We start from the raw sequence: 21694 nt of genomic DNA, 5'->3' as shown, positions 1-21694 counted from the left end.
GACCGGATAGTCGTAATGATTCTTCGAAAGAAAGGATGGCTATGACTGTCCCCTTCCTCTAGCGGGAAATCACAGAAAAAATTGTCCCCGCGGGATGCGCGATGTAACGCGAGACAGAAGAATGGCGATGGACGAGCTAAAATATACGATAATCGTTAAGCCGGAAGCTAACACTATCGACGTTCGTGCGTTTGTCGTTTATATCAAACGTCGAAAATGTTCGTCGAAAGTATTCGTCGATAGGAATCGCTCGCGTTCGACTCTCCCTTCAGGACTGATCCTTCCTATTTTTCTACCAGATTGTAAAGTCACGATAACGACCTTAACGCAGGGCAAAATATTCCTCCTGGCTGGCACGTATTTCCAAATCCCGAGTTTCACTGGCTTGACCCGGCAAAATTGATTAATGTCATGTCGGAAATTAACGCTATCGCGCGCGCTTTTAATCTCCTTGCGCTTGGACACGAATTAATGGTCGTCTTTGAGCGATTTCAGAGTAACGCAACGCAGTAAAGTACGCAATGGCTCGAGACGGAAGAAGCTTCGTTCGATTAAATATACTTTTGATGAGCGTTTATAAGTAATGAAGCTAAATATTTGGGGCGGTGGAGGTCGTTTCCGCCATACAAGAAGAATAAATGTTGTCTGCTCAAAGAAATGCTAACAGTATCGATGATCGTAATCGGTTAACACTTAAAGTTTCTTTATATGATGGAATTGCATTAAAATCTTACTAAGATGCACAATATTTTAGGAAATAAACAAATCATAGATCAGGAACTTGATACCATTCGTTAAAAGCGATCGATAGACGAGCATCAGAAAAATTTATCCAGGCGTAAAAATTTCAAACACCGTATCGTTTTTCGTAGATTTTACCGAAAGTAGACTAATTAAACGAAATTTCAATTAAAAGATTTTCCAGCGCGCACGATGCAACCAACGTAACCGATCAAATAATTGCACAGTTTTTTCGCGAATTCGCGAGACGCGTGAGTTATAATCGGCCAGGCGTGTCCTTTCATCCTCGAATCTGATTATTGCATTTTACAATCGAACGAAAGAACCATTCTCGTTTCACTAATATATATATCCAGGCAAGCGTATATTCAAACGAGGCGAATTCGTTTGGCGTTATGCCGCGATAGAAGACAAAACGAGGAGGAGATAAAATATGAGAAAAAGAAGGCGAAAAAGCAGACGAAGGGAAAAAATATTTAAAATGTCGCTCGACTTATTAGCGATTTATACTTTTTCCGATAATCACGGATCGATGTGATACCACCAGGGACGTGCTCGTATCACCATTAAGAATAATTTGCATTTGGTGTCGCGCCGCTTCGCGCTGACGGTTATTGCGATTCCCAGGCGACACTTCGATTCCACTTTCGACCGTATGACTAATGCATTTTCAAACGAAACGTGAATAGACACACGTTACTTCGTGGTGGGTTCTCCACGAACATGCTACCCGAAAGCAGGACCGGAATTCCAAAGTTTTACAGTCTTCCATAGACAAAGTTGGAACGAGTTGCGCTCTGAATATTATATTATAGTATAACAAGCTGTTCTACCGACATTGTTGTAACGAACGATAAGAACACGGCTGGTGGTACGCTGAAATTTCATATTGCGTTTTCTTTAACTGTTTGTACTTTGATTATATCGGATTGGAATACGCCGTTCCGATTTCGTTGAAGGAATAATAATTTTATAGCAGTCGTAAAGTGAGATTTTTTATCGAATTGACTTCTGCACGGGTTTAGAGATGAAGATTTGAGTACCTTGGTTCAGGAAGTGCACTTTCATTATAATAGATGATTAACGTTATAATAATTATTAGACGTTTTTATGATGACTCCAATTTCAAACGAATATATAATTAATAACAATAATAATTAATAGCAAATACGTGAAATAGGATATCCATTTCTCTCTGTTCGTGAGATTATTATCGTCACGCTAGAGACACCGTTACTAAAGACATCAGCAAACACGCGCCCGATCTATGCACAATTCATTTTCATTTAATCTAATTCGAACGAATCTAAATATTCGCTTAAATAAATACATACGTTTCAATGCTGCCGTCGCTATCGATAAATAATTAAAAGAGTCAAGCTTATTACCGGTAAGAATGCGGGAATTGTTGCAAATTTAGCCAATTTATCATCGCGTCTCGTTATCGGTTAACCGGGAATAATCGCTATCATAAATAATCAGCGTACGCAATCTGCAGGACAATTATTCGAGCCTCTGGAAATTTATTCGAGGAGTTATCCCGATAAGATGTACAGCTTTCGCTTGAAATAGCAACGAAGCCCCCTTTCGGATGGTTCGTTTGCTGGCCGAAACGCCGAGTGAAGAGGGTCGTTTCTACATATTCATATATAAATTGGCCCGAGTACCTGCCACCCCCCGCTGAAATTCTACCTCCGTAGCATTCCCAAATGAACCATGACGTGTATTTTGTGCGCGAGCAAATATTTGTCTACGGCCGAAACACGTAAAAGTTCTCCTGATTTCAGCAATGTGCCCAGATTATCATCAGTATAGGAATTTTTATCGGTTTATCTCTACAAGACTGGAAGAGTAGGCGTAGAAAACATCAAACAAAACTATGGTCAGATATATTTGATAGATATATGGTCACATATACTTGATAGCTGTAGAACAAGATCTCCGTATTAAAAATTAAACGCTCAAAGTCGATGGAAAGCAAGGGGTCGAATTTGAGTAAAACTGTGGTTGGCGCGAGTCAATTGCGCGTCTCGAAAAGCAACAGCGAAGTTCCACTCAATCCTATGAATTACCGCAGGTGTCCGACGATCTGCTACATTAATGCTAATGCGGGGTGTTACCGAATTGTTCAACAAGCGCAGATTGAACAGCGTGGCCCGTTATACGGCAGCCGCGTACGGACTGTTGATGCATTATTCAAGCGCAAACGCCACCACGTGTACGCTGCCGCGGCGTTGTTGCGCGTTAACTTACCCTAAACTCTACCAGCATCAGTTCGTACGGAGGACAGACAACGAGAGAGCGAAAGAGAAACAGACCGACGCGACGGCATGCTAACACTAAGGGTCCACCCGTGCTTCGCGCTTCGAGCCACGAGAACATGTATGTACGCGGAAACGTCGTCGCGCCTTGAATTATTAGCGTTTTCCCTCTGTGCTATTCCAGGATACCAAGTATCTGTGTAACTTGCAAGTTTCCCTGTATGCAATGTAAATCGGAAGCAAGACTCTTTAAAGATTTTCAGTAAAATTTTCTATGATAGCAATGCTTTTCACTCTTTTACATGCGGATAGCTATCATAGAAAAGAACGTGCTGAATTAAATATTTTTCTACTTTGCCATACTATGGACATTCCTATTTTAACACCTTTATAACCCTGGATGATATATCTCGTAACTGGTACTACCACGTCTGTATCGGGTCACCAGATATCTCATCATGAACGTTAAACAGCTGGTATTGAATGGCCAGATATCTTGTCCAGAGTTATGGATTAGTTATGGATGGAGTTTAAGGGTTAACAACTTGCAGGCAAAAGTCTTCGTTTTTCTTGGACAGCGATAGTTTAATTTATTCCGTTGAAGGCTTAAATAATCAGCATAATGAAATGATGGGATCTTGTCTTGTTGGCGATCGATATCCGGACCGAGTCTTCGTTTACCCTCTACGGCGCGGCAGTCCATGAAATCTTCGTTGTCCGTAATTGGCCACTCGAGAAATAGAGAATAAAGCGGCAGAGATCATGTTTGTGAAGGACCAGCCGATTCTCCAGATACTGGCCGCCATTTCACGAGTCGAATAAATATGCAAGGACTTAAGCAAGTAGCAAACTTTGTGCATTGCTTGGCCGTCTGCCGAACACGGTTCGATTTCCTCGTAGTGCCTCCAGTAGTTTCCTCCATGTGCCGAGTAGGAAAAAAAATTTTCTCGAACATGCTTTTCACCGAGCCTAATGATCAGCGAGTGTTATTGTGTTCACGAGCGCTTTTCTATGGGGTCAGACGGAGAAAGTCTCCAATTAGGGAATTTCCCGGGGAATAGCGGTGAAAAAATCACGTTCACAAACGGGTCAGACACTCAATGCAAAATATAGACCTGAAGAGGACCAAACTTATTTCTTTAGACGTTTATACTTGGCTTGTTGCGGAGTTTTCTTTTGAATGGGTTAATAGCAAGAAAGTCGATACATGAGTTATTAAAGGTAGGATACAATTAACAAAATAGTATTAATATTATTTGTAAAGCGGGATGAGATTCACTCGTTATTTATATTTATGCTTCGCGTATTTAATTAAAGATATTTGTTGACCGATGGATAAAAATTTGAAATTTGATTGAAATATAGAAATACTAACTTTTAAACTTCCTAAACAAAAACACTTACAATTTTAGTATCGCAATAAATATCACATAGCTAATCCAAATCAATCTTAGAGGTCAGTAAAAACAGTCGTCGACAAATAAAGAGATGTGTGACAGCTTGGGCAAACATTTATTGTAAGCAAAGAGTTGTCAAAACAAGGAACGAAACGAGACAAATCGACGAGTCCAGAATGCACTTGGAAAATAAATGTCCGTACGCTCCACGAGATTTGGAAGGAAAGGGATCTGAGTTTATTCGGCAAAGTGGAGGATTGCAAATAGAAAAAGACCAAACAATACCAGCGTCCTCGTCAAAACCGGAAACACGATCGACTGGTGAAACGGGACATATTTTGTTTACGGATATCAATAGTTGGAATGATTCGCATGGGCGATTCGGCGACGAACCTATAAACAATTGATACTTTACACGCCGAATTTTTACCGTTTGTTGGCAAGAACTGATTGCGAGACAGTTTTTGCTTCCACAACAGCAATCGAAAAGTTTCGTTATTAATTTATACCATACGTGTAGAACGAAAGAGTAAACAGATGTTACGATTTGGTCAAATTCTTACTTCCTTAGCTTAAGTAACATTGTAGAAATAGTATAATGTTAAGTTACGATGCTAAATTATTTTATAGAGTTTAAATGGTTTCTGTTAATAGTGCGAACTATAGTGCTTCATCGAAACGACGTATCATCGGATAACATAGTTCCAAGTTTATTTTACAATTGAACTTCCTTAACGTAGTGCAGTGTCAAAAGGTGTTTCGAGTCTCATTACCTTGGAGTCAAAGCATATGATTGAAATCCTAATGAAATTCCGCGCGTTCTCGCCTTCAAGGAAGTGGAAGCTACACTGAGAGGAAAAAAGTACTGCAATGCTTTGACAGACATTCGGAAATTAAGTGGTAGTAGGTGCGAGATGGAGTAACGCGTTTTGCAACTTAACGGAGCACGATCCGCAAACACAAAGCCCCGTTAGAGGCTCGTGTCGAAATGACTGTTATGCGGCCCGTTGAATGAAGCCTCCGTTGCAACCACAAATTACTAATTACGCCGGTCCCCCTTAGGGAATGCGGTGTCGAGCTCGCGCACCGTATGACATACGACCGCGAGACGACACACGCGTTCTCTGATACAATACGTAACGTATACGAGCACAGCGAGACCCTTCCTTTGTGTCATGTTATACGGCTGGCCTTTGAGTATTCTTGAATTCGACTCGTGAAACTCGATGGCCGGATAAAAGCTGTGCAACGGTGCCGTGTCTTTTGACCGGACAAACGCCGTAACGGGCAGGCAGAGAGTAGAGGGAACAGGGTGTTAAAAAAGACCTGCACGGGGCAAGAATTGTGAACAAGGCTGCTTGTGTTTCATGGCAGAAAGAAATGCATTCCCTCGTTAATGGACGCATAAAAACTACTTCCGTCGAAGAGAACTTGCTCGGAGATTATTCCGTCTCTTATTTTTTCTTGTTACGTTTCTTTTTACCCTTTCTTTCCATCCCTTTCTTTTTCTTTTTTAGATAAATATCTCGACACTGTGCCCTCGACGTTGTCCTGCCGCTGGTCGTAATTCAAAGGATCCGCTTGAATTTCATCGTCTTCCGTCCTCGACGAGAGAACCCCCACTAACTCCTATCGACTTTCCAATAAAACGGAGCTCGAGGAACGGTCGGAGAAAAGGAGAGCAGAAACAGATATGAAATTGCATACAGGCTCGCGAGTATCATAACATGCTCCTTTTACTCGTTACGAAGGAACGCCAATTGAACCGACAACAACCCTTCGACTCTTCTGCCGTCCCGATCTCGGCAACTCGATAACCGGCAAAAACGCGACGGACGCGCGTATCCCAGACCAGTCGAGAGACGGCATGCTCTGTGAAGGAGACAAGCAAGGGACGAAAGGAAAGGATGAATACTCGAAATGTCGAAAAATGTGCAGCAAGAATCGGAAGCTCGACATCACCGTAGTGTACGCTTTTCAGCTCCGTTCGAGCTTCTTTCTTAATTAAACTCATCGACTTGGCTTTAAATCGAATAGAAGTCAGATAATTTCCGGCTTCCACCTTATTTATGAGAGGACAGATCAAAAAAAAAAAAAAAGAATGGCTGGAGACGAAACGGTACGATCTCCGATCTCCGATTTGACGAGAGACCAAGAGATACGGAGAAAATAAAGGACCGTGTGTACGCGATATTGGATAAAACGGAGCGATCATCGAGTTATCGTTATCCTCAATTCATGGATCATCGCGGAATTCAATGGCGAGCTTGAAATCGACGTGTTAGATACGTACGTGCCACGTTCTGAGGGGAATCTTTCATGGAATGTCGCTGCTACGGAAAATTGATTGGCCGGTACATTCGCAGCGTATCGACCACCGGGATAACGCGATGAAGTTTGTATCTACCGAATGGAATCGTTTCAATCGGTTTTTGTGAGGTAGTACAAAGCAATGTTACACGTATATGGACCGTGCTTTATTTCGATAATTGTTAGATTGGAGAGGAAAGTCTCATAAAAAAGTTTCTCTTAAGAGAATTTTTTATTAATCGATACTTCGATTTAATTTTCATTTTTATTATTAAAATAACAAGTGCGATTTTTATATACCAACAAATTTTCTTCATGTTAAGGAGTATGGAAAGTCCACCATCGAAGGAACGAACCTATCAAAATATATACTTAGTGCCGTTCTAAACCCTTTCGTAACAATCTTCTAATTCATGTCAGAACTTCTAAATCCCGCGCATAAACCATACTTCTCATAACATTTATCATCCCTAATTCCTATCTCTTGCTTAATATTACACGAATGTTCTTGATTCGTCGAACGAATCACGTTTCTCCTCGAGTTAACAAACAAAAGTGAAATGTGCGAAGAAATGAACCTCCTGAAACGGTCGTGCACCGGCAATCAAACAAGCCGGGTTATTCTCCGGCATGGCTGTTAAAATATATTCCGTGGAATCGAATGTTCTGGACCGCTCCTCGAAATCAGTGTTCCACTGGATAGCGTGCGAGAAACGTGCTCTAGCGTGCTCGGGTAAACAGCGCGGCAACAATCGAAACGCAGCGCGGTTACGATTCCCGGATAATTTACATGGGAATTCAAGCGGAGAGAGTGTGGCGCGTACGCGCTCGCGAGACAGAGCTAACGCAGTCCGTCGAAATCGTCAAACTCGTGAAAAGCGTTTATTAGCTCAGGCAGCAAGGTAAACGCCTCAGGTGGTAACTTTAAGTGATTCGGTCCGTATGGAATATTTACACACGTTACACGTTTCTCCTTGCATGCCCAGAGCTGAGAGAGTGAGAGAGAGAGAGAGAGAGAGAGAGAGAAAGAGAGAGAGAAGAAAGAGAGAATGGAGGGCTTGAGTTATGGCAGAGCTTGCATTGTGTCTGTTCCGTCGGTATTATCACGAAGTACCGTTTCGAAGTCTTCCGTGTATTTGTGCTACGTCGGGCCAAGAGTCCCGTGGAAACAATTAATCTAGACCTCTGATTACTCCACCGACTACTGAAACATCCACCGCCCTCCCTCCACTTCGCCAAACGACTGAGCTTCCGCTTCACCGACGACTTCAGACGTCAAAACTCGAGATATTAATATGTTCTCCCGGATGGTAGAACGAAGACTGACTCTCTCTGACACACTCAGCCACTCTCACGGATGCCCTCTGCTGATTAAATTATTGTTGCCCTGTCCTTTCAACAGGCCGGGATACTTTCTCCTTTGACCCGGAATTCTATTGCGTCCAACGGCTTGCTTTCCGAGAGTCTCACCAATCGTTGAAACGCAAGCGGGTTTTTTTAAATATTTTATTCGATGATAGAGACATGGTCCAGGGACGTTGTTATACAAAACGATGTTTTGCTCGTGTTTTTAAAAAGAGAAAAATATCCTTCTCTTCGCTCTTCTTCTTTTTTCTTCTAATTATTTTAGAAAATATAAAAAAGGAAAATAAGAAAGAGATCACAGATCTGTACGTTACTATTACGATTGCAATTATTAGTGTGAAAATTGGTAAAGGACATAAATGTTAGTTTAATCTAAAAAGCTAAATTAGCTTTAAACTAAATCTGGAGCTTAACTTACTAAAGAAAGTGACACGTAACATACAACGGCTATAAGTTAACCGCCTTTTTACTTGCTAATCACTGACAGAATTACGTTACCAAAAGCATCCGATATGACAGAGTACCTAGTTCTCACCGCAAACAAGCTGACGGATATACTAGCTTACTCAACCGAACGTGTTTAAAGCTTCAGCGTGCTATTTCTAACAGTTCCTAAGCACTTAACGGTTTTTACTAAATCAACCAAATTTTATTAATCCTTTTTATCTTAAAATTAACTTAAAATATAAGTGTTGTATAATTTAGTTTGTTGTAGAACTGTATCTTGATTGAGGTAAGCATAGAGTAGATCACCATATAACACAGAATTCGTATAATGTGTAACGTATCTTTCGCGTTGTGGGGTTACCATGAAACCGTGTAAATTTCATATATACAATGCCGGGCAAAATAATAATTTAATCTTAATTCTAATTTCTCGAAGATCATTTAGAATTTTTTAATATAACACATAACGTCATAACTATTACGATGCAGATAGAAGTAATCTGTTAGTAAATAAGATTGTCCTTGCTGACTTTCTGAATAAGCAGCAGAAAAACGCAAATCCTAAAGATGAAATGATAGCACACTCGAGCATTATGCTAATATCCTTCAGTAGTTTGTGAATTGCTAAGCAATCAATAACATGTATCGAGTCTTAGAGTTAAACGTCGACATGGGTTACGAGAAAAAATTTATTAAAACCGAAATTGCAAAAATTGTTGAACTAAAAGATTAGAATCTGTTTCTGAAATTTCAAATATTGTAAAAAGATCCTGTAAATTATGGGTAGGAAAAAGTTGTGGAAGACTGTAAGCATTATCAGAGCGCGAAAAACGGGCCACTATTCGTGTTGCCTCAAACTCAACATTAACATCGTGCGATATTGCTCAAAAAGCAGGCATCACGGTAAACGTCCCAAGTTTTCACCGTGTTCTTGAGAAACGTAAATTTATTCAACGACTAAAAATGAAACAAAAACCACCTCTAACGAAGCAACACGAAGAGAAACGGTTAACAGTTTCAAGAAAACGTATTTATTTGAACAAGAAATGGAAACGTATTTTATTTATCGATGAAAACAAATTTAATATGGGTACTTCAGATGGATTTTCATTTTATTATCATGACTTAAGACAAGCAGAAATTATAAACAAACGACGACAAATGAATAGGAATCGTATGATGATCTGGAACAGAATCGAATATAAAGGCAAAACCGATGTATGATTTCTTGAAGGAAAAATGAATAGTCAGAAGTATATAAATTTAATGCGACAAGAAATTAACGAACACGTACAACGAATTACGATAGGAAAATTTATTTTTGAATATGATAATGATTTCATTCACCGAGCTAAAATTGTAGAATCAAGAACAATTTTTTGAAACAAAAATACATCGATTTTACTATGTCCTGCACGTTCCCTGATTTGGATATTATCGAAAATTCTTAGGGAGAACTAGCAATATATAAGAATGGAAGGCCGTACGATGATATTTAATAATTAAAGAAAGCTATTAAAATCTTTACAAAATCGGATGTAATAGAAACTAAAGGTTAATATTATAATAAATAACATACTAATAATAAAACCCATTATTAATTTTCTGTTAATTGCTGCACAACTTTTCTTTTTGTGTGAATATATGTATAAATTTGGTAAATGTGCTATCATTTCGCCTCAAGAATTTAAGCATTTCCTCTGCACATAGGGAATGTTCGCAAGAACGAACTTCTCTACCACCACTCCCTGCGTCGTAATAGTTATGACGTTATGTGTTACATTCAGAAACTCTATATGGCCTGCAAAAAATTAAAGATAGCACACATGTGCTATTATTTTGTTCGGGACTGTGTTTACATAATTAAAATGGCATACATAGTGGAGGTGTAATTGTTAATCAAACTGCGAAACAAGAGCAAAATAATTATAATGCTTTGTATAAAAATTGCAGTACGAAATGATCGGAAATGAGATGATGAGTTACTGAACAGATTCCGAGAAATGTATGTTTCTATTTGTAAACGTATCGAACGTAACGTAAACGAATTCGCATCGAATGAAATGCGCTTGTTATTTTCGTGGGAACTGGATTGTACAAAGGCAAAGCGCATTATTGTTTAACACGTCAATAGAAAGGACCATCTTGTTTTATTTACTTACAAGCGACCGACGCCCGTGTGAAGTTTTAGAAGATTCGACAGCATAGAAATTTAAACGATTATACGGATGTCGGATTCATTTCTGTTGAATATGTACAAAAGATACAATTTTTCTTGAAATTATAATTCATATATCGCTTTTTTCTTAGACAGAACACTTTTTTCCAAGGCAAAGAAAAACAGGAAGAACAACCATTCGACATGTATTTTAGCTATTTTCTGAGAAGAATCAGGTGAAAGAAATTGAAAACAATTTTGAAAGCAATATGGAATGTAAAAATTAGAAATCATTTAAATACCTCCGCGATGAACATGTTAACAAATTTAAACACATTCAGTGTAATAAAAAAGAGCTGACACTAATGAATTGTTATAAAATTTTAAAACACAATTGGTATACATATTGAATAGACGTGTGAAGCAATATGATAATTATATCATATTATAATATGATTACTTACATATGCAATCATTTATTTATAAGGGAATAATGAAGCTCACTTAGTAGTATATGTGAATAAAAATGTCTCTAAGTATTGTTCTTTCATTTGTAAATTTTCCACTATGAACGATTTTACTAGTAAAATAATAATATTTGAAAGAGACTCACCTACGACGTGCAGATAGCCATATTGTGTTTTCGCGGTCGCTGTATTAATCTGGCACATGTACTTTCCCTTGTCGTCCTCCCGTACATCTTTGATATGTAGGAACCAGGTCCTATGCTTATCATGTGTCACGGATATCCTGGGGTTCCTGGTAATAACGTGACTTTGTACTGTCAGGATAGCGCTCTTGTCGAAAAGCATCCAGGCCACCTGAAAATGAAACGGCAATCCCGTTATGCTATAAACACGATTTACGGCCCCGTATCGATTATCATAAAATTGCAGTTTCCTATCGGAACGTCGCTAACGTCACGGGGCTCATTTATCGAGATATCAGAGTTCGCGTAGTCACGGATAATTAAGGTATTGTTTATGCACCACCGAATTGTTCGAAAAATCTCTCTTCATCGTATTAATAATTTGAAAACCGATAAATAGTTTATCAGTCATTTTTATTTGTCACATTTCGAAGACTTATGCCGGGAATCGTAATTTTATTATAATGTGTATCTTATATCTTAGAGAGGCTGAAGCAAATCAAAGAGTAGTGCCGGTAAGACGCTAGAAGAGACAATTAGAAGAAGAGAAAAGCGGAAAGCAAACATGGGATTTCATAAGAAGATGGGTGACCTGCGATGGTTTCACCATCTAGAAACCTGCAATCACCCGATCTTCTTCTTGCTCTCTCCTTAACGCGTTTTTCTAAGAAGTCAGTGCAATTGGATATATCATTCAACATAGACGAATTTTTATCAACGACAAGGAATTTTCCAGCCGCTGTCTTTTATTCAGATGCATCAATCCAATTATCGTTTACTAATTCCTATTTTTCACTAACCACTTAGAATCTACTCAAACCCTTTTCTATCGAAAATCAAACGTACGTAGCAAAAGTTGTATTTTACAAATACTACGTTTGCAAATGATGTACCATTTATATGTCTTCCAAATAGATTTTTATTTAGATTACTTTTAAAATTACACATACTTCCGACTTGAAAGTATTTGTACCGTGGAATGTACATTTTCCAAAGTTCATTTATAAATTAAAAAGTTAAATTAACTTGCAAAGTTCATTTTCCGCAGAAGGAAGGTATCACATTTCAATCGCAAACCCATGGTCTTTTCAACTCAAAACTACTTACAATTAGACATCATAAATTCAACTTCGCAAACTTGTCGTGAAGTTAATTTACAAAGAAAAGAACAAAGAGAAGAAGCACGTGGCAAGTGTTACATTTTCAAAATTTCAGCAGAATTCAATGAGACTAGTTCAGCAATCATGAAAAACTGATTGAATTCTAATCACGAAGACCGATTCGCGGCTTAATCGATACAAAAGGAAGTAATGACCGATACGAGAGAGAACGATCTGATGAAGAAAAGAAACTTCTCTTGGAGCAACGAAATGTCCGACAATCGTCCCTGGAGAAATAAGAAGGCGCCTTTCGCCCGTGTAAGTATACGACGCTGTTTACTTCCGATGCATTCAGTCGATACAGTCACACCTTGCAGCAGAAAATAGGTCACTACGTTGTTACTCCGCGACATTCTTGCGATGAGTTTCGATTCCTCTTTAAGTGACCGATGTTTACGATCAGGAATAAAAGGATGAATGAAAGAAAACGGGAAGAACGCATAGATGGGAGAAAGTTTAATCCGCGTTTAATTTCGTGTAATTTTCGTCCTGTCTATCTAATCCTTCTTCGATTCGTCTTGTCTATCTTAACGCGAAACGATGGAAATGGTCTTTCGCTGTGTCTCTCTTTTTACAGTAATATGCTCTTTATGCTTTATACATCACAAAGGTACCCTTTTTGGTTTATATTTTCAACAATAAGATCTCTTTGCTTTCCTTCGTATAGCAGTGTATTTCCTACACCTTGCTTAGTGTACAAGCTCTCGTGGCGCTGTAATGAAAGGGAAGAAAGAAAATGAGAAGCAAGGAGGAAAAAGATCCGTTTCATTTAAAATCCGCCTTTCAATAGATAACATAGTGGATGTTAAACTACTAAATCACGACTCATCAAGTTCAATGGTACAAAAACTTCTCCTGATTGCTTGCAACTACGATTTTAACAATATGTGACTCTAAATGAAACTTTTAGAACGTTCTCTAAATGTCAAATTTGTACCATCGGTAGTACGACTCAGAAACCCATTGTTTTGAGAAGAAACAACTATGACTGAGCGACTTCTCCTCACAATCGATAAGCCACGCAACATTCGCTGTCGCGACTGGGGAGAATGCAACTCCATTGCCATAGTCATAAGTCTTGGCGACCATAACCAGCGACAACGTCGGCACTGACTCGTGACAGTTCTGCGTTTCACCCCCGTTTTTCGTATTCCGTGGTGGAATTTTCACCTCGATTTATCCGGGCCGACTGTCAGCGTAACAGCGGTTATGTCTCTGCCGCAACGACCCGCGTCGAGACGACCGGCGTCGAAAGGATTCCACTCTCCAGTGCGCCGAAAAATCTGCCCGGCACTTTCGTCCAGACGTAGACGAACAACGGACGTTAGTCTTCCTGAGGAACAGTGGGAACGGCGTTCTGATCGATGCCAAGCATCTCGATTCGGTCGCTCGCGAGATAGGACGAAAGCGCGCAACCGCGTTTTAGTGTCCTCGCGTGACTGGAAAATGAGAATTCTTCGAGTGAAGAATGATACCGAAAGGGGATAAGGGTTCATCGATAAGTGGGAGATCGGTTTGTGATATTTTGATTAGAAGATGAATGTGATTGCGTATGTGGAATAAAAAAATGACGTAAATTTTTATAGCGAGTGACTGAGTCAGGGATTCGGAGAGGTAAAGTACTTGAGATTAATTATTTTACCTTGCAAGGAGTTGTAGTGTTGTACTTAACTTGAAGGAAAAGCGTTATCAATATTAGATAAAATATATCATATATAGTTAATTCTCAAGCGTCACAAATAAGAAGCACATGGAGAAAGGAATATATTTTAAAATAGAAGTTTAAAAGGATCTATTTAAAAAGAATGAGAATCGTCCGACCCAGATCAGACAACAAACCCCGTGTCTGTAACGTATCATAGAAGTGCCACTAAACGCAACCTTCGGCTCGACTTAACCACCTTTGAGGGCTTGCTAACCATGGTCGCTGAAATAGTATCGCCCCCGACCCTCGTTCCCACCCTTGTAAAACCTTCGTCACGAGCGATTGACCTCAGTGTACGCTGCCAAGTGTTCCACAGGTTCTCCCTTGGTGGTTTTCACCTCGTCATCATCGTTCAAACGGCCACAAAATGCCGAAGGGACTCGGCCGACTTGTTAAACTGAATGTTACTCTTCTGTCTCGGAATGAAATGTAAAGCGGGTATCGAAAACTACAGTAGGATTATATTTACTGTCTTAGATTTTTATCGTATCATCGATTGATTCGTCGATACTTTTGTTTCTCTGTTTTTCTTTCACTTATTTTTCTCTTTTCTCGTTATTCCATCAATTCGCAATATTTACATTCGTTCGTGGAAAATGTCAATTGTGCAATATTCGTGAAAGGACCCTCTTATCAAAAGAGTACGAGATATCATACTTTTCTATTAAACATTCCATTAAAATATAAATTGTGAACATATTCTACCATTAATTCCAAGAAAAACTACAAAAACTATCAACAATCGACTTTCCATGGCTCGTTTCGTCTTTCTTCATCTATCAAAAGAGTCAACAGTTGCTTTATGCGGCAAGTAAGATAGATGTCTGAGAAGAGATTCGCGGCAGACGATTCACGAAATGCTAAGCATTCACCAAACTTTCCACGAATCATTAATATCGTGCTATAAAATCCCTGCAGTGAATCATTGCTTTCGTTTCGGTTACTTGGCTTTCCGGGAAATCTGATGACGTCCGCAGAGAAAGTCATTAAGAGCTTATCGTAAGTTAGTAATAACGAGTATAGATTGCTTCTACTATCGCGCATTCTGCCTCTATCAAATCCCAAAAATCACGAAGGATACCAAGTTGTTTAAAAAACTATACAGCGATCGATCAATCGATTAAGAAAAGAAGAAAAAGAACAGTTACATGGTACTATTGTGTGACAGCGTTTCACTGGAGTGCATCAACATGCACGTTACAACAAAACTAAGTGTGTACTTGTACCTCGGAGAGCTCGCTAGCGCGCATTGATTCCTTGCCACGGGAGGAGAGTTACAGCTTTGTTTACCACGCGGGCGACGAGATCAGCGCCATCCAGTCTGGCTCTGGTTCTCTGTATTGCCACCGTCTCTTCTTCTTTCTCCGCCAGTTCGCCTCCTTTTCCATCTCTTCCCTCGGTTTCCTTTTTCCGCGATCTTCTTCTCCTCTTTCTTTGACCGGCTGTCTGAGCCTATAGTTCGCGTCAGGATCGACCCCCTTCATCTTCTCGTGCATGTTTCTTCCGCTCGAGCTTCGTGAAATACGCAAATACATACCATGACAGCGGATATGTATAAAATTGAACTGGCAATCGAAATTTTGTCCTTTTAGTAGGACTAAGTATAACGGTGGTATTTGAATTTTGTCTTCATGCAATGTATGTTATTTTCCTTCAACTTGCTAAACACTTCTCCTTAACATTCCATACACTGAAATTACATAATGCTGTAACCATCATATTATCGTCAAACATTTTTAATTTACAACATCAAACGTTTACCATGCTAAATTAAATTCCTATTTCATTTTGTAAAGGTTTCCAAAAAGAAATTAGCTGCGGCATTACGTCGCGCTATAACTAGCATTACAACAAACTTTAGAATAGCTTCACGATCCCAACATCCTCTTAAAGACAGCTAAATCGTCCCTCTTCGTCGCTATATGTGGTAAGTTTCACCATGTTCCAGACTTGAACGTAATACGACCACTTAACCCGCAAGCTGTCTGACCCTCTGGCGAATAACCTTCTGCCATGACGTGCCCCATGGCCCGTTTAATTGTCATACAGCTCACCGATTCCAACTGAAATTGTCGAATGAATTGCCTTGCTCGATTTTCCTTTCGATGATATTCACCGTGTACTCTCGTCACTTCAAGCATATCTTTAAAACGAGATGTATAAAGCTTTCGTGAATTAGAATATTGTTTCTTAAGATATTATGTTCGAAATAACGCTAAGAGGATCTGAATAAAAATGCTACCTAATAATAAAAATTCGATTGGGACTTTCATTTTCTCGCTGATATGTTTTCCTGTTAAACACACAAGTGCAATTTATTCTAGTCATTGATGTCCATTTTCGTAATGTATGTTCCGACTATATTGCTGTTTTGTCCAATGTGTTCATGTGCACTGTTAAATAGCTTAGAAAAACCTGTTTTTCCTTCTTGTTGTTTATCCTGTTTCTTTCTCGAGTATGTTCTGATTGATTGCATTATCTCGATTTGCATCAATTGCATTGATGTCTCGAGTAAAGAAATATTATATGACTGGAATTCTGCAATTTGGCAGATTTCAACATGTATATATAATATACTCAATTAAAATATCAAAAACATTGATTTCTTTTGTCTCAAATTTTACAATGTAACGAAATACGATCTGTATACGAAAGTCAATCTGTGAAATAATTAATGAAAGTAACTTCTCCGTTTTACTTCTCATGGTGTCCACGCTCATTCCTTTATTCTCTCATCGAATAAATCGAGTTTCCGAGGAAGCAACACTTCACCGCATTTGCGTAAACACGTCTGGGACTTGCACAGTTGCAGTAAAGCACGAGGAAGAGGAAAAGCCGAGAAGAGAACCAGTTAACTTCCTCCAACTTCATCTGTACATCCTCGTCTGTGCGCGAACTTGGAGCATATTCAAGCACACCGTCAAAATATATGGAACGACCGCTTGTTCTTACGATTTAACAGATACTTAAGTTAGATCATTGGTTTCCACTGGAACATTCACCGTCCCTCTCATTTTCCTGTGTCGAAGCTTTTCAGAAATTTATGGAGATATTCGTAAAGGTATTTTCAAAAGTATTACAGTCCATAAATTTCAGTTATATATTAACACGAACCAGAAGAAATTTGCAAGAAGTTATAAAGCGTTACGTTCAACTAAAACATCGTGGAGCAGAACAAAAAGATGAAAAATACGATAGAATAAAATAAAATTTTGAGGAAATAGATTCTTTTGTCTCAAAACCGTAATAGGAATTATTCTCGAATTGCAAAAGACAACAAAAATTTGATATAAAATACAAAATGGAAATAGAGTTTCTGTGTGCACTTAAACTTTTAAGGTTTTTATCGAACTTTTAAGGTTTTATTGCACCGAAGAAATCTTCTCTGCAAACATCACGATCTTCGATTGATTAGTTCGCCGCCTATTTACGCAATAATTCCCTTTGTTTGCAAAAGGGCATAACTCATTCGAACACCATGAACGATTTCTTAATAACTTATAAATATTCAAAATAATTCTATATTTAATTTATTCGTCACTTTTATTTGATACACGTAGAGAAAAAAATCGCCATATTTAAGCTACGACTTAATTATCGTGCTTAATCATGCAACCGAATGAAAAACCGGATAAAATCAATAAAATCACTAAATTTCAGCTTATTTGATGCGAAATTTTTAGTTTATTCTTTTTCTAAATTTATTCTTCTGGCATATTTTCTCTATTTTCTTGTGCTAGTTTATAAATTTATAGGTTATGATAAGAGTGCACGGAACATTAGCTTTTTATAGAATAAAATAATTCCAGGAATATTTAGATGAAATGAAATATCCAGTTTATAAAAGTTTGAAATATCCATATTATAAAAATTTGTTTCCAATGCAATTTTAATATAATTAATATATTTTAATGTTAATTAATATAATTTCCATTTTAAATATCCGATTAATTAAATACCTTTTTAATTGATTTTTAGAATATTGAAACGATTTATTTATGAATAGATATGTTTGCAGTGAAAAGTTTTCCTGAATCTGAAATAATTCAAATTTCATTCACGAGAAATCGCAAACTTTCCATAATAAAATTAATCAAACGCAAAAAAATTCCAAAATAGATGTACTCTTTCTCCCGATGTGATAAACAGAATAAACATTCCGCGAGTCTCATTAGATTTCAAGTAGTCAAAGTAAACGTCAATGCTGACAAGCGTAATTAGTTTCAATTTACTTCGTAAACTCGACGTGGTCGGACAGAAAATTTCAAAGTACCAGTATTTCAAAGTAAGCTACTATGCAACTCGAGACGAGTTTTCCAAGCTATGCGGTAAGTAGGATTACACTTTGTTTAAGTACTTATTACAATCATTTAGCACCGTGGAAATACTTTTCTTTAACAAACTTAACATTTCATTCGTAGTATAGTTTTCATGTTAATTGCAATATGTAATACGTTGAAGATCCATATACAGGTGGGATAATAAGAAGAAATCGTAATAATAATCGTTACTTTGAAATTTATTGACCGATTCTTTGGCATTCTTCATCTTCATAAAGAAAGGCGCAAGATTTCTGATTGTATGCTCACGCAGAAGTTCGGACAAATTCTGGTTAAAGGTATTACAACCACTTAGCCCGCAAGCTGTCAAGTCCTCCAACCTCCAAGACATCCGCTTAACTGGCATAGGAAGAGACCCGTAAGCCAGCAGGCCGGAAGTAGGTATGCACGCGAACCAAGGCCACTAAAAGCATCTGGAAACTTCCCGTCGAAGACACTAAATCGACGTACGTACAACCAGAACTATTCTCGACTACGATGGAAATAAGATTGCCCTCGATTTAACCAGCCACCGCTTATGGCTCGCTTAAACTTCACCCGTACACAATCCTCTCCGATTATCCATCGATCATTAACATCAATCAATTTAGTCTTGTTCAAAAGAGACTGATGTTTTCGTAGTTCTATTGATCTTTTTATGATTACAAACTTATGGAACTTTTATTAATAAATTTCAATAATGAGTACACTATATATATTTGTAATTTGAACTATTCAATGCATATCATACTGATCTAAATTAAGATAATCTTAATATTATTTCAATAATATAGTCGTAGAATAATTTGGAATTGATTTAACCCTTTATTCGTTAAAAAGGAATCATTTGTCTCTTGGTAGCATTTTGATTATTTCAAAAATCTCATATTTTGCTCAGTGAATAACTTGCTTTTTCATTCTTGTAGTTCAATTATTTCGTTTTTTGCCGGCGTAATGGCAAGCGAGGTGTCTTAATTTGCTTTCATTATCGGTGTGCAGAAGTTCTCGCTAAAATTCGCGGTTGAGAATTGAGTGAGCAGATTTACGAGAACGCGAAGTTTCGTCCAAAATAGCTGTTGTAATTATTCCTTTTAATCTAAATTGCGGTCTGACAAACCAAGTGCCGATGAAACTTACCAGCGTCAAATTTCTCGAGAATCTTATGCATCAGAAATCGAGTTTTCTTCGAGCTGACAAAAAGTACAGCGAGTTTAATCCATTTAAAAACGATACGAACATAATCGTTACATTTGTAAGTTATATTAAGCAAAATAGATGTGATAATATGCGTGCATTATTTCAACTTTTCTTTATCGGTAAATTAAATACCTTAAAGTTCAAAGAAAAGAATTAACCATTTTAAAAGTTAAATCTTCTCGGTTCTGATTTGGAGGAGAAAAGCTTTATTTCCTTGTAGTTTATTTTAAAAATAATTTTCCGAAATTTGTTCCATGACATATATCCACAATTATTTTTAATTATTCTTCTTTGTTAGCAAATTGTATTTGTCTTAAAATTTAAAAAAATCATTCGAAGAAATCTTCGTCTCTGTTTAAAAAAAAAGGAACTCCATCTTATATATTATACATTATATATATATATATTATTATAGTTCGTTCCAGCGTTACGAGTATAATTTTTCAAATTTTATTTAAACTTGGTTCCATTAATCTTAAAACAAACCAATAAAGCGAATCCATAAAGATAACCTAAATTACCATTAGCTATTAGGACAACAGGAAAATTCGTAGAAAAATTCGATATTAGCCCGATAAAAGAAACAGTTTCCCTTTCATAAAAGTGTTGGACAAAACGTACACGTTCGCCGTAAAGAAACACAAGCTTCGCGAACGAGAGAAGACTGCTCGAGGAAAAAGCCAAAACGTACATCCATCGCGGTATTTACACCGAAACAAAGACAGCCAGGCCAAACAATCGAGAGTAATTGCTGGCTAGCGAAAAACCGGTCGCTGTTTCTTGCTTCGTCGAAGAAAACCGCCGGAAGAGTTGTTTCACTCTTCCGTTCTCACTTGTCAACGCGTTCTTCCTCCTCTTTTCTTCGGGGTTTTCCGGTACCCTTTTTCGCGAATCTGATGAAACGAACAGAGAAAAAAAGGAGGCAGCCCCGAACACTAGACAGAGACAGAGTGGATGCTGCACGGCCTGGCGAAAAAACATGATTCAATTTAAAAATCATTCGCTAAGTGCTCGTGGCCCGTTGGAACGGACATTCTTTTTTTTTTTATGAGAAACGAGAAAACATCGACGACGCGCTTCTTCCACTCGTCCATTTGCCGGGGCGTGCTTTAATTCACAGTGTCCTGGCTGGCCAGCAGTAGCTATGAATTCCTTTTCGACTTTCCGACACCGAAATATGGCCGCTCGCCTGAAACTGGCAACCGGTGCGGTTTTAATAGTCAGCCGGTTTAACGCCTCGGCTGCAAAAAAACGGGTAACAAGAGGAGGGGAAAAAAGAGAAAGAAAGTAGAAGGATGAGAAAGCAAAGAGAGATGGAGTTACAGGGGTGATGGTAGAGGAGCAAATACAGCGGGAGAAGAGTGTTTGCGCGTTTATCCATCCCGTTCGATCCTCGGAGACTCGTGTCCCAGCAAGGAGAGAGGGATGATTTGTAACGAGGTCGATCGGTTTTACGAGCACCGCCAACTCCGGAAAATGTTTACCATTTGCACGCTTGAAATTTAACGCCGGGATTCTGAGGAACCTCGCTCTTGCGATGGGTATGCTTGATTGATTGATTTAAATTTGTTTCGAAAGACCGATATCAGATCACCGACTGCTGATATCGCGTGTTTCCAGACCTCGTTCGCTGCTGGATCAAATTTCATCGCAGATTGCGATGCGCGTTACGTAGTACGATCTTTCCCCTTTTTTTTCTAAAGGAAGTTGATAAGTTACAATTATTGGAATCGTACGTTTTTCATAGATTTCATAGGTAATTAATTTACTGTGTGAGGTGCTTCGAAATGTTTCATTCTCGAATTTTATATAGCCTCAAATGATTGATCAAAATGTAACAAATAAATATGCAATTATGAAACATTCGACGATAGTTCTAAAATATTTTTTCGTTGATAACGAAACTTTGCGCATATTTCCATTTCTATCGGAACAATCTCTCATCTATTACCCGTGGTTCACAAATTACGACGTGACAATCTTCC

At 38.3% G+C, this 21694-nt stretch overlaps 1 protein-coding gene across 3 annotated transcripts in view; it reads right to left on the bottom strand.

Moving 5' to 3' along the window:
• The window catches only part of LOC117211017 (lachesin-like), a 263425-nt gene that overhangs the window by 117709 nt on the left and 124022 nt on the right, over positions 1–21694 (bottom strand). For all 3 annotated transcript variants that reach the window (XM_033454571.1, XM_033454569.1, XM_033454570.1), the window contains one exon: positions 11293–11500. In XM_033454571.1, the coding sequence (XP_033310462.1) occupies positions 11293–11500 (208 nt within the window). The remainder of the gene's footprint in view (positions 1–11292; positions 11501–21694) is intronic.

This window comes from Bombus bifarius, unplaced genomic scaffold (assembly GCF_011952205.1).
Source record: "Bombus bifarius isolate JDL3187 unplaced genomic scaffold, Bbif_JDL3187 scf7180000008214, whole genome shotgun sequence".
Lineage (NCBI taxonomy): Eukaryota > Metazoa > Arthropoda > Insecta > Hymenoptera > Apidae > Bombus > Bombus bifarius.
The sequence above is the reverse complement of the archived record's forward strand: the minus strand, read 5'-3'. Positions and strand labels throughout refer to the sequence as shown.